Below are 13,254 nucleotides of genomic sequence, written 5' to 3'. Positions count from 1 at the left end.
CAGGGTGGTTGCTGATTTTGCAGAAGACCAAATTTGCATCAGCATAATCTCTGCTGGGAGGGTGTGAAAGCCCCCGTGGATGGGGTGCTCTGCTAGGGAACAGAAGTAATTCCGTTTGTATCAATCTATGTGCAAAATGGGTTAAATGAGACCAAAATGAAGTGCTTAATGGGCCTTTTTCAACAAGACAAGGGAGTTACTCGGGCTGGCAGGTTTGGTTGAAGTTCATATTAAAACCCTCCTGAGCAGGGCTTGTGGTTTTCCCTTTGTAGGACATGAAATGAGCTACGGACTCCGCAAGTTCCAACCATGCTGAGCAAAGAATTTGCCTTTTTTTTGTGCAAAAGGCTACAACAAGCTGGCAAGAAGGTGTTTTCCTTTAAAAGACAAACCTTTTGCCCCCAAAAGTCTCCCCAGCTGCACTAATGGCCTCAGACACCGCACAGCACCCACTCAATGCAGCCTTATTCTCTGCATCTAAGGCCAAATCCTGCAAGCTGTAGGAATTGCCTTAAAAGTGCTGAATTACTTTAAAGTTCCAGCTTCGGAAAGCATGTGATTGCAAGGAGATAACATTGCTTCTGCAGAGAAAAGCACTGCTTTTGGGAAAGCACTGGCATAACAGAAACCACCAGTAAAGAGCCTCCTTTGACTCCAGCAAAGAAAGTCTCACTGGCTTGAATGCCCAGGCTGGATGTGAGCAAGGTAAGTGAAAATCTTTTGCATGTGTGTAAGAGTGCAAACTCGGGTTGCCAAACAGGATATAGGGCTGAGAAACCAGCTGGGTGAGGAGGCTGCAGCGAGCTGCCATCCTGCTTGGGTGCATCGCTTGCTGGTGCTTCTCATCCATCTACAAGACATGATGGTTCATCTCTCTGGTGGGTCGCTGCTTATTTAGAGGCTGCTTGGAGCACTTTGCTGCTATGGGAGTTTTGATGTGTTTGATGTAGTTTTGCATCCCAGGAGCATGGCTGGAACCCAGGGAAGGATTTCACACAGTGGCAATGGGACCTTTGGTCCTGTCCCTGAAGCAAAGGGCTTCAGGAAAAGCAGGGAGCTGGACGAGATGCCCATGGGACAGGCTGTGACATGGGAAGCTCTAAGTCCTGATTTCTTCCTCTAAAGACATGAGAAGAAACTTCCCCCCATGTTTCAGAGCCCACCGGGTCCCTCTCAGCAGGGAATTGGTCCTTCCCCATGTCCAGGAACCCCTTAGGCCCCAGTGCCTGGGGCAGCCCTGGTGTGCGGCTCTGCAGGCAGCCTGCCCTCCCCGGCCCTGGGGGGAAATGGAGCCCAGCCCTTCACCCCTCTAACAGGTTTTGTGTTCCTGCTCCTGCTGAGCCACCTTCTGCTGTTCCTGCACTGGTGATCTGCAAACTACAGCTGCTTGGCACCTTTCACTTTGGCTTCCCGAGCTCATGCATGAGCCACGTGTCCCCTTTTATCCCTCCAGTTTCTTTTCCTACAGCCTGAAGTGACTGACAGAGGATTAAAAAGTAAATTCAAACAAAAACTTTGCAGAGGAGCCTTGGGCGACATGGTCTAATGTGAGGCGTCCCTGCCCATGGCAGTGAGTTGGAACTGGATGATCTTGAGGTCCTTTCCAACCCAAATCAATCGGATTCTACAATTCTATGAAAACAGCTTGGGTTTTATACCCAGATTTATTCTGCCTGTGGGCTGGAGGAGTGGAGAAGCTCAGGAGCTACATAAGGATGCTCAGGCCAGCCCACCCGCCGTGCCCCTGCTCTGTGAGCCCTTTCTGCTGCCTGGTGAGAGCAACCTTACCCCAACAAGTGCACACACATCCCTGGAGCTGAAAAGAGCTTCCTGCCAACAGCCCCTAATGCACTGCCTGTGCTGCGAGGGAGCCTGGGCTGCTATGGGCAGCTCACACCAGACCGGTGAGGCTGGAGGGGAGTCACTGGCTTCACAGTGGGGTTACTCTGAGACCTGGAGCAAGTTCCTCTCTCCTCCAAGTCAGGGCGTTATCTCCCTGTTGCCCAGGGGAGGTCTCGCTTCCCACAGCGGCAGCAGGGAAGAGATGTGAGGAGGAAGCATCCTCCCAACCCAGCTGAGCCACAGTGAGTAGAGGAGGAAAATCAGGGTCCGGGGTCTCCTGGGCTCCCCTCGGGATAGGAGCAACCCCGTGGCAGGGGGTTGGAACTGGAAGAGCTTTAAGGTCCCTTCCAACCCAAACCAGGCTGGGATTCTATGATTCTATGACATATCTCTATGTGTGCGTGTGTGTGTATGTACAGGAAAAGATCTATCATTCTCTTTGAATGAAGAGGAAGTGGTTTGAGTGCAAACATGTAGACATAAGGAGATTTGCTGTTGCTTAAATATGTCTCAACTGTAAAGGGAAACTGTCAGTTCAGCTGTTTTGTAGGAAAGGTGTAAAAGTGAGGGTGTATTTGGGACAGGGAAATGCCAGCACAGTCCTCCCTGAGCATGGAGCTGGGTGGTCTCTGCTCCAGCACTGACCTGCCCCACCTTGGTCCCCTCCTGCTGCATCCCAGCATCCAGCAGCACCCCAGTCCCCTCACCTCAGACCTGCTGGGCTGCACTCCCTTTCTTCACAGCATTTCCTCAGCTCTGAAACTGCCTCCTCCCAGCAGTGCTCAGGAACATTCCCACCTGCTCTCCCCCAGCCCCTCTAATCCCTTTATGGTGTTTGTGCCGACCCTGCTCTTTGCCTCCCCTCTAATCTCCCCATCAAACAGTTTGGGCAGGACACAGACTGCCATAGGCTGATCCGGCTGAACCTGGGAGAGGAAACACTCCTGCCTGGGCTCCGTGGTCCAGGGCTCCAAAAGGTGCTTCTGGGGCTTAAAAACCTCTGTTCTGAGCCATATCCTGGATCCTGGAGGGTAATTTAGAATAAGAACCAAACTCTCCATCCCAATGGCTTTGCTTTCCGCTATGCCCAGGGATGATCCCTCCAGTGATCCCTCTGGGCTGGTGGGAGGAGGGATCTGACAGCCAAGGCTGCAGGGTCCCCAGCTCAATCCCTGCCTTGCTGTAGCTTGTAGCTGAGGTGAAGGTGTTAAAAGTCACTCCAGGAGGCAAGTTAGTCCTTGTTTAACCACAGGAGGTAAGTTAGTCCATGCTTAACCCTTTCTTGGTAAAGCGTGTTGTGTTACTAAAGTGTTTCAATCTGGCAAATTTACTAAGGCTTTTATTATTACTATTAAAGGAAAGGCTTTAATAACATCTTTAGTGTATTTTGGCATGGCTGGAGAACACTTGGGCTGATAAAGTCTCAAAGTCAGAGAGATAAGAACTGAAAGCGTTTAGGCCTTGGCCAGGTGTCCCCAGGAGGGCTCTATGGGCATTGCTGGCTGCAGGTCGATGGTCATCACCCCAAATAACAGTGCTGGGAAAGGGAACAGCCCTGCTGCATCCTGCAGCATCGCCTCCAGCTGCTGGGTGATCCCTGTGTGCACTGGATGGCATCTCCATTGCCGTGGTGGAGGTGATGGCTGGTCTGTGCTGTAGCAATAAAGCAGAATTCACTTCTCTTCCTGCTGCCTGTTATCTCCAGCACTGTGCCATGGCTCTGAATGAGCTTCAGCAAAGGCCTCTGGAGGTTTAATGTGTCACCTTTTACTTCTACAAGGACACCCCTGCTGCCTTCTGCCTCCAGCTCCTCCGGCCGCTGACCTTGGGCCAGTCACTGATTCCCGAGTCGGATGCCTCGTGGTGGTTAATATTTACTGTACCTGGTGTGGAGGGGAGCGGGCTGGAACCTGCTGATTGCAAAGAGCATGGGCTTGCCTGGGGGATGAAATGCTGTTCAGGAGCTTGAGGATCCAGGTGTGAATTGTGCCTGGTGTTACTGGTGTAACATAGAGTTGATGCTATACAAATGGCTGGAATTAGACCGAGGTGAGGCAAGACTTGATCCCAAGAAAAACTGCATAAGCAGATGCCCAGCACTCCATGGCAGAAATACTTTTGTGCTTACTAAAATCCCTTTTGACATTAAATAATTTGGCATCAATCACATACCTGGTGAGCTGCTCGATTGCAGGTTTGGAGCAAGGATGGGATGTGGCGATGCACCCGCAGGCTGGTGTTGTCCCCAAACACCCATAAACAGCCCGTGTTTGTCCTCCTGGAGCTGGGTGGGCTTTGACCGGGTGAGGATTATCATGTTTGTTGTGTCTTCCCCATTTGGGTACTTTGGTGCTCAGTGGTTCAAAGAGGAGCTGTGCTCCCCAACCCAGGTTACTAGTGAGCGTTAACACAGCCTGAAGCTTGTTAGGTTTCTCCATGGGTTTGAGCCCACTTGTGCTTTGGGGTGTTTCTGCTCAGCTGGGTGCATCCAGGAGGGAAGCTGGGGCTCTCATTGGCAATAAATGAGGCTCTCCCATACCCAGCTCAGGGAGGTGTAGGGTTTGGCTGAACCCTAGCATCTCACATGAACACACTGGTGCTGGTCCTGCTGTCTGCCGTGAAGGATGGAACGCAGCTCTCCCTGGATTGGGTCTGTGATGCTTCCCTGGGGATGCAGGTCCATCTCCATCCCTCCTGCTTTTCATGAAAGCTCAGCATCGGCCCTGCTCCACCAGCCCCAAGGCTGGTCCCATGTGCTCCAGCTCCCTGAGCAGGAGATGGATGGGTGCACCAGACCAAGGGACCCGGCAGAGCCGCCGATGCTCCATTATTCATGTTGCAACAGCTCCGGGAAGTGCTGCTGCTGGGCTGCACACCCAGGGGCACATTTCCTCCTGTGCTGGGATGATTTCCAAACAGGAATGAGGAAACGGTGAGATCTGCAACTGCATTCATGGATGTGTCCCTAAAATACCCCGGAGAGGGAGGTGGCTGTTTTTGAGCTGCACCCCAGTTCCAGCTACCGGAGATCTGGGTGGCACAAGGGTGACACAGAGGAGACCCACGTGGCTCTGCCACCGCTGCTCTGGGGAACTTTGGGCGCATCCTTGGGTGCCACCTCCTTGGCACGAGAGCTGGAGGCAGCACCCAAGGGCAGTGGGGCTGGTGATGGTGATGGTGACGTCCAGCCTGCCCGCAGCCCACTGCCACTGATGTCAGTGCCCGGGGACCAAAATTGCTCATTAAGTTTTGTTTCTCTCTCTGCCAATCTCATTTCCTGGTTCTTGTGCAATCACAGATGCTTTTGGGTTTCTTCCTGGTTCTTTATCTGCCTGTGGGACCAAAACACCTCCAGAAGAAAAACAGAGCTGGAGATTTGGGGTCAGTCACCGGTGAGGAGGTGCGATGGGGGCAGTTTGTGGGTCTGTACCCAGTGAGGAGGTGTCCTGGTGGGGGGACATTGTGAAGAGGATTTTTGCACTGCTCCAATACAGATGTTTAACTATTCTGCAGAAAAACATTCCTGGGGGTGAGTCAGGCAGCCACAAGCATGAGTCTGCCTCAAGGACCAGGGGAATCAGCAAAACCCAAAGTGCTCCAGAGCCTGGTTGTGCTTTAAAAGCCTTTTCTCCTCTGTAACGTTGGGAAACTGCTTACAGACTGAGGCTGAAGGGTCGTGGTGTGCTCACCCGGCTGGGTTTGCTGGGGGTTGTTTGGATCCTGCCCTCCTCCCAGAAGGAAAACACCGGAGTCTTTGTGATAACAGCCAGGAGGCGCCGGCTGTTTGCGCTGCGCTGGGCTGTGCGCGGGCACGTTGTGGATCCGTCTGCTCCAACAGGCGTGAGCCCCGCGGCGCAGAACCGATGGAAAACAGAGAAGGCAGCGGCCCGTTTAACCTGAGTGAGCTTTGGGACCGGCTGCATAGCTGCAAGTTGTGGCTGTATTGAAATAATCTATTTCAATTTGCAGCTGCTGGCTGGGCGTTCTTATCTGAGCGTAAATTAGATCAGAGCCATTGCTGAGCATGGAGACCTTTTTGGTGCTTGAAAATGTAAAAGTTGTACTTTAGCTCAACATTGAATAATGGCAAGGGGCTGAAGTGGGTGGTTGCAGTTCCTCTGTTTCTTGTTCCTGCAAAGCACAGACACCCAGGAGGCCTTGTTGCCCCTGTTCGCAGGGATGTGGATGCCCCTGTCCCCAGGGATCTGGAGGCCACTGTCCCAGGGATGTGGATGCCCCTGTCCTCAAGTACCTGGGTGCCCCTGTTCCCAGGGAGCTGGTTGCTCCTGTCCCCCGGGCCAGCCAGGCATCCTGCTCCGTTCCCAAGCATCGCAATCTGCAGGGCATGGGTCCATCGATGCTTTTGGGGGCACACACCATGCTAGCCTCACCAGGCAGAGCACCCACTGGCATGCAAGAGGTGACCCTACAAAAACAGCGTGCCAGGAGGGAGGGAGGACTCAGCAGCGACGGGGCAAAAGGTGGTCAATGGCTGTATTGCCATCGCTCAGTGATATTTTCACTGAGTAATACATGTCGGTTTTGATAAATAACAAGTAATTTAGCTAAGAACTTGTTGTTTATCAATAAAGTGAGATTTTCACCATGTGATAGTTATTGCTTTAATAAGTAATCACAGAATCCCAGGCTGGATTGTGTTGGAAGGGACCTTAAAGCTCACCCAGTTCCAACCCCCTGCCACAGGCAGGGACACCTTCCACTAGAGCAGGTTGCTCCAAGGCCCTGTGTCCAACCTGGCCTTGAACACTGCCAGGGATGGGGCAGCGACAGCTTCTCTGGGCACCCCGTGCCAGCGCCTCAGCACCCTCACAGGGAAGAGGTTTCTCCCGGCTATTTCCCGGTGTTGGGGTAGGAAGGACAGCTCACACCTACGGCTGCTCTCGGGATCCCGCCGCGGTGCCGCAGCCTCCTGGGGCGGAGCCGCCTCCGTCCCCCTCCCCTCCGGCCGCAGGCGCCTATAAAGCCCGGCAGGCGCGGGCGCGGGCAGCGCTGCGGCCGGTGAGCGGCGGGTCCGCGGGTTCGAGTCCCGCGGGAGGAAGCTCGGTTGGGGGGTGCTGCCTGGGCGGTGTTCGGGGTGGCTTGTTTTGGGGATTTGGAGGCTTTTTAATGGGTGGGGATGGGCCGGGGGTGATGCCGCGCTCACCTGCACGCTCCCGCAGGGCCGTCGCCATGTCGGTGTCGCACAGCTCCAGGCTGAACAAGCTGGTGCGGGAGCAATATGTGCGGCTGCCCCAGGACGGGCTGGTGCAGGTCACCTACGTCTGGATCGACGGCAGCGGCGAGGGTGTGCGCTGCAAGAGCAGGACCCTCGACAAGGAGCCCAAGAGCATCGAAGGTAACGCCTTTGCTTGTCCCTTCAGGTGGTGGGTGGCGTGGTGGAGGGACAGGGAAAAGTTCTGGGCTGCTTTAGGAATTGGGAGCTGGCACTTTCTCTCCCTGGTTGCATGGCACTGGTGATAACAACTGTATTTGTATCCTTGTACCAAGGAGAGGGTAAATACCCAGCCTGTGTCACTGTGGTTTGCCTGATCTGTGCCATTAGCACTGGGTGGGAAGAGGAGGATGAGATCCTCGCCCCTTTCCACCAGGGAAACAGGCATGGAAACGTGCCAGCATCTGGATGGGGTTTGGTGGAGGAAGGTGAAGTAGCTGAGGCTGATCATGCCTGTACCCTGATTGTGCTGAGGGGGTGAACACACTGATGCTCAGGAGCACCGCTGGGCAAGAAAACCTTTTGGCTGTCATCATCCCACAGCACTCGGCATCCTTTGGGAGCTCCCTTCTGAGTCTAAGCCACCAACGCTTGGCACAATCCATATGTGAGATACCTTTTCCCAATCCTACTCCTTTCTCTGTCTCCCTCTTGCCTCACAGATGTCCCTGAGTGGAATTTCGATGGCTCCAGCACAGCACAGGCAGAGGGCTCCAACAGCGACATGTTCCTGGTGCCCGTCCGCATGTTCAGGGACCCTTTCTGCCTGGACCCCAACAAGCTGGTGCTCTGCGAAGTGCTGAAGTACAACAGGAAACCTGCAGGTGAGCACCTCTGGTGTGCACCCCCAGCTCCCGGGGGTCACCCACTTATTATTTAGGGTGCCATCCCCCCGAGGGGCTGCCTGCTCTGCACCGCCAGCCCCGAGGAGCAGCTCAGCACTGAGTGATTGGCCTGAGGCTCTGAAATTCAAGCGCTGGTGGTGGCGGTTGCTTGCAGGAACCTGTTCTGGAGGTGCAGGGCGAGGAGAAGAGCAGCGAGACGTGGAGCTCATGGTGTTTGCCAGTTCAAGTGTGCTGAAGGCGTCACCCGGGTTTTGAGCCATCCAGCCCTGGGGCTGGGGTTAACCCGGGGAGCTGGGAGTGGTGGGAGTTTTAATGTACCGGGTTTGTGGCCGCTTTCCTTGTTGATGGGCAGCTGTAGAGAAGGAGGCAGAAGGTGCTGACCTTTTGCAAGCAGCCCCTGAGCGCGCCGGCTCTTGGTCTTATCACCGGAGGCAGAAGTCGGCAGTCCCAGTGTCTGTCCTGTCCCTCTGATAAAGCCCCAGACAGAGGAAAGGCAGACGGTGTGCAGGGACGTGCTGAGGGGCTCCCAGAGGGGGTTCTGTCAGCAAATAACCGGTTATTCACCAGTAAAGCGGGGCCATGTCTCTGCAGGGTGCATCAGGGGAGGGAGATGGCATGGGTGGGGTGATGCCGAGGAGAGGCTGTGGGTAGCAGTGGTGAAAGATGAAGCTGGTTCCTCCTTAGACAGTGCTATGGCTTTCAGCCATGGGGGAAGCGTCTTGGTTGAGATTCCTGCCCAGCAGCTCCGCCACAGGAGCACCTTGTAAAGAGACCCCCAGGTCCTGGAGCTCCTGGGGCTGGAGCCAGGGCAGAGAGCTCAGCCCAGAGCCCCACAGATGAGGGATGCACCCTCCAGCTCTTCCCAGGTGTCTCCATGGACATTAAGGGCTGTGTGGGCTCTGGGAAGGGAGAATTGCCTTCTCCCTTCTCCCATCAGTGCAAGGGGAATGTCACTGCTCCTCTCCAGCCCACGCTATGGGCATGTGTTGTAGCTGCTCTGGGGTCTTTCATTGTGATTTAAAGGTAGAATTTGCAGCCTGTCCCTGTCACAACAGTTTTTCAGCTGTCTTTTCCCTCACTGTTTTGGTCCAAGTCCTCATATTCTGGTACATTTTCCCATGTCAGGATGGTTCTCTATCTGTATCTTCCTGCCAAAGCCCTGGTTGCCCTGAGCTCCACCAGCCAGGCTGGAGCTGGAGAAGGAGAAGGATACTTAAGCTGAGGCTGGTAGAAATAGGATGGTGGTGAAGTCGTGATGGGAGATGTACCGTCCCTGTTCCCAGATCTGCCAGACTGTTGTAGGACAGGGCTGGGCGATAGCTCCTGGTCTCTTGGTGTGTAAGAGGAGGATGTCCATGGACCATTGGTGGTGGTTTGGGGAGTAGGCTAATTACACCCTCTTGGCCTGTGGCCTAATGCTGTGGTGATGGAGTAGCTCTGGAAGGAGCTGGGTGAGCAGGGACCATTGCATGAAGGGGCGATTCACTCACTGGTTCCCTTAAGGCTTCTGTGGGAAGCACTTGGCAGTGGTGGAGTGAGGTAGGACAGAGCAGAGCATGATGAGTGCTTGCCCGTGGCATGGATCTAACCTGGACGTCTCTGCTCCCAGAGACCAACCTGAGACACACGTGCAAGAAGATCATGGACTTGGTTAAGGACAGCCACCCCTGGTTCGGGATGGAGCAGGAGTACACACTGCTGGGCATCAATGGCCACCCCTATGGGTGGCCCGACAACGGCTTCCCCGGCCCACAGGGTAAGTGCTCATCCCTTCCCCAACCCAAATGCTCCCCTTGGCTCCCACCCTGCTGCCTGGCTGTGAGCATCCCATCCCTATCCTCGGTGCAGCTTCCCCGTTGCGGCTGGCACCAGGATGGGGTTAGGAGCTGTTTGCCGGGTGCCTGTGGCTCACGTGAGCCGTATGGCAGCACCGCTCCCGCCGGGCTCACCGCAGTGCACAAACAGCTCAGCTCAGTGGCATGACTTGTTTAGCAAGGGCTGGGAAAACCTCCTCGTCCCGTGGCTGCTCAGGAAAGGGCCAGCACATGGTGCCCTCCTGAGCGAGCCCCAGAGCCTCTGCTGCCTCCTGGGACAGGGCCAGGGGTTTCCCAACCTGACTTCATCAGCCTTTTGTGGGGACCAGCTGCTTTCAACATCTCCTTGCCGCAGGCGGGGAGGAGATCTGGGTCTGACCTGCTTGGGGAGCTGTGTAAAACCACAGCCATGAACAGTGTCGGCTGTTGTCAAAACAATCTTGGCCGCTTGATGTGCTCAGAGGGTCGGCAAGGTGCTGTGGGGCAGACCAAGCTGTCCTTATCTCCTGGCCACCTCCCAGTTGGTGCATTACAAGTCCTGTTTAACTGCCTAGATAAGGCTGAGGTTGCAGAGATGAATTGCTCACTCTCCTGGAGTAGGGGTCAGTGGCTTGATGGACCATGGAGGGAAACACTGCTCAATTCCCATAAATCCTCTGCAAATGATGGCTGGTACCTGGGAGCAGTGGGATTATGCTGCAGTGCTGTTGTTTGTCCCAAAAGATTTACTTGGGTGGTGACTCCTCTTTCTTTTCCAGGCCCTTATTACTGTGGGGTGGGAGCAGACAAGGTGTACGGGCGTGATATCGTGGAGTCCCACTACAAGGCATGTCTCTACGCAGGGGTGAAGATCTGTGGCACCAATGCAGAGGTGATGCCCTCCCAGGTACGTGTGGACAGCCCCATGCAGCCCCTCTTTATGGTGGTGGATACGAGCTATCATGAGGCTGGAATAACCCAGCAACTCCCAGCTCCTCTGGGATGCCAAATCCAGTGACTCCCTGCATGGGTTTTGTCTAGATGGGAGCAGTTACATGGATGCTAGGGTGAAAACATCTGTGTTTGGTGTCCTCCTAACTCATCTTGGTGTGCAAATCCCTGCTTTTTGGGGCAGACAAGTGAAGTCACAGCTAAGCCAAAGTGCAGGCGAGCTCCTCACAGAGCTGGCAGCCAGTGTGGAGCTGGGTGCTGGTCTGTGCTCTCCATCCCCATAGAGCAGACATGCAGGGGACAATGGGAGCTGGGATGTGCTTCAGGAGCAGCACATGGCGTGGCGGGTGTCCACATCCTGCTCCTCTACTCCAGGAGCTGGGAAGCTTGGGTGGGACATGGCCTTGGGAAGCAGCTGGGGGGAATCTGGGGTTATTTAGGAGTTAGCTGGAGGAGTCCCTGATTGCATTAGGCGGGTGGCCAGACTGACCGACGCGCTGTGGCCCCGCAGCCTGTGAGCTGCAGACTCTCCTGCTGCTGATGTGGTGCTGATAAGCAGGGGCTTATCGGAGGCAGGACTTCTAACGACCCTGCTGTTTGCCCGGACTTCTCCAGGGTCCTTCTTGGCTCTTTCCTGCATCCCGGGCTCCGTCTGGCCGGGCCACGCCAGCAGTCGTGAATGCGTCACCCACTGCTTAGTCACTGTGGATGGCGCAACCCCAGCTCCAGCTGGGGACAGAACAGCCCTGGGGGGGACTCATGGGCTCCTCGTTAGTCCCCTGCTGTGTCTGCAGTGTGGGCTGGGGGATTCTTCATGCCAGCAGCTCTAACACCATCCTTGAAGGCAGGCGTTGTGCTTATTTACCTGCATTTTGATTAACCCCCCTCTGATTTGCTCTATTTTTAGCTGTTTATTCCCAGTTTTTTGCATGCCAAAGCTGTCCTGTTGCTTAACTCCATGCTTCCCATCCCCGTTGCTGATTCCCAAGGGTAAAGCTCATCTGTAGCCCAGGCTGGCAGCTCTTGCTGTGGAGTGGTAGGGATGTGATGGATGGGGAGGTACAAACCTGCCCATCCTTACTAGTACTTGCTTGCTCCTCCCAGTGGGAATTCCAGGTGGGCCCGTGTGAAGGCATTGAAATGGGGGATCACCTCTGGATGGCTCGGTTCATCCTGCACCGCGTCTGTGAGGACTTTGGGGTTGTGGCTACTCTGGACCCCAAACCAATGACCGGCAACTGGAATGGTGCCGGGTGTCACACCAACTACAGCACCGAGGAGATGCGGAGAGAAGGGGGCCTCAAGTGAGTCCTGGGGGGGTTCCTGGGAGGTTTGGGATGTCCTTGACCCTGTAGAGTATTTGTCTCCATACCTGGGTGGCTGCATCAGGCAGGGCTGGGGCTGCCATAGAATCATAGAATAGTTAAGGTTGGAAATGACCTTAAGATTATCTAGTTCCAACCTCTTGCCATGGGCAGGGACACCTCACCCTAGACCATGTCTGGGTCACATGAGAGTGTCCCCTGGGGTGTCCTTGTCCCTGCACAGAAGGAGGTGGTTACAGCCTTCCTGGCCATGGGAAGCCCCCAAATGGACCTTCTGACAAACCCATCCCTGTTCTCCTCTCCCACAGACACATCGAAGCTGCCATCGAGAAGCTGAGCAAGCGGCACGACTACCACATCTGCGTGTATGACCCGCGGGGCGGCAGGGACAACTCCCGGCGCCTCACCGGCCACCACGAGACCTCCAACATCTTCGAGTTCTCTGCCGGCGTAGCCAACCGAGGCGCCAGCATCCGCATCCCGCGCCAGGTTGGCCAGGACGGATACGGCTACTTCGAGGACCGGCGGCCAGCGGCCAACTGCGACCCCTATGCGGTCACCGAGGCCATCATGAGGACCACAGTGCTCAATGAGACCGGGGTGGAGACCAAGGACTATGCTGACCACTGAGGCTGTGGGGTGGGTAGAGGTTTTGGTTTCTACACTAGCTTCTCACGTGGGATGTGCGCTGTGTGGTGTCCTGGGCTGCAAGCTCAGCCTCTTTAGGAACCTTGCTTCTGGTCTTGTGAAACGTCGCCTTAGGAATATATATATATATATTTTATAGCAAGTGGGAGGGGCCCAACCTATTTTCTCAACCACTTTGTTTCTGGTTCCTGGTTTTAAGTTGTACATGGGAAGGGTTTTTTAAACTGGATTGAGGTTTTCCCAATGGACTTTACGCTGGGATGTACAGAAATCCCTACGTGGAAGCTGTGGCTGCTGCTGGTGGCACCTGGGGAGGGCAGGTGCTTTATTCCATCTCTCTGTTGCAAGGAAATGATAATAAATAATTCTGGCTCTTGGCAGCCAGGTTGTGCTCTAGTGGGTGTGCTGTTCTGTAGCTCCTTGAGCTCCGGGGAGGATTTCATTTGGGTCTTGCTGATGGGTTGTAGCTACTGAGCAGGGGCTGGAGGAGCAGAGATGCTGGAGGATCCTTGGGGAAGCTGCCTGGAGTTGCCTTGCCCCATTTCCCGGTGCTGAAAGGCCATCTCCTTCCATCGTGATCCCTGAAAGCAAACAGCGAGACGCAGGCTGAGCAAACA

General features: G+C 54.9%; 1 protein-coding gene across 1 annotated transcript; it reads left to right on the top strand.

Annotated features, from left to right (window-relative positions):
* The first annotated feature begins 6,993 nt into the window (after positions 1–6,993).
* LOC115617083 (glutamine synthetase) lies at positions 6,994–13,033 on the top strand. Its single transcript, XM_030507181.1, has 6 exons — positions 6,994–7,198; positions 7,738–7,899; positions 9,530–9,676; positions 10,493–10,620; positions 11,769–11,968; positions 12,298–13,033. The coding sequence occupies exons 1-6, from the start codon at positions 6,994–6,996 to the stop codon at positions 12,617–12,619; spliced, it is 1,164 nt and encodes a 387-aa protein (XP_030363041.1). The 3' UTR covers positions 12,620–13,033.
* Positions 13,034–13,254: the final 221 nt, after the last annotated feature.

The sequence above is a fragment of the Strigops habroptila genome, chromosome 15, assembly GCF_004027225.2.
Source record: "Strigops habroptila isolate Jane chromosome 15, bStrHab1.2.pri, whole genome shotgun sequence".
Taxonomy (NCBI): domain Eukaryota; kingdom Metazoa; phylum Chordata; class Aves; order Psittaciformes; family Psittacidae; genus Strigops; species Strigops habroptila.
The sequence above is the reverse complement of the archived record's forward strand: the minus strand, read 5'-3'. Positions and strand labels throughout refer to the sequence as shown.

Bases quoted from the DNA above. Each gene is read 5' to 3' on its own strand.
- LOC115617083 (XM_030507181.1), top strand. From the start codon at position 6,994: ATGCCGCGCTCACCTGCACGCTCCCGCAGGGCCGTCGCCATGTCGGTG. The intron at 7,900-9,529 runs GTGAGCACCTCT...CTCTGCTCCCAG, and splicing joins GTACAACAGGAAACCTGCAG to AGACCAACCTGAGACACACG. The intron at 10,621-11,768 runs GTACGTGTGGAC...TGCTCCTCCCAG, and splicing joins CAGAGGTGATGCCCTCCCAG to TGGGAATTCCAGGTGGGCCC.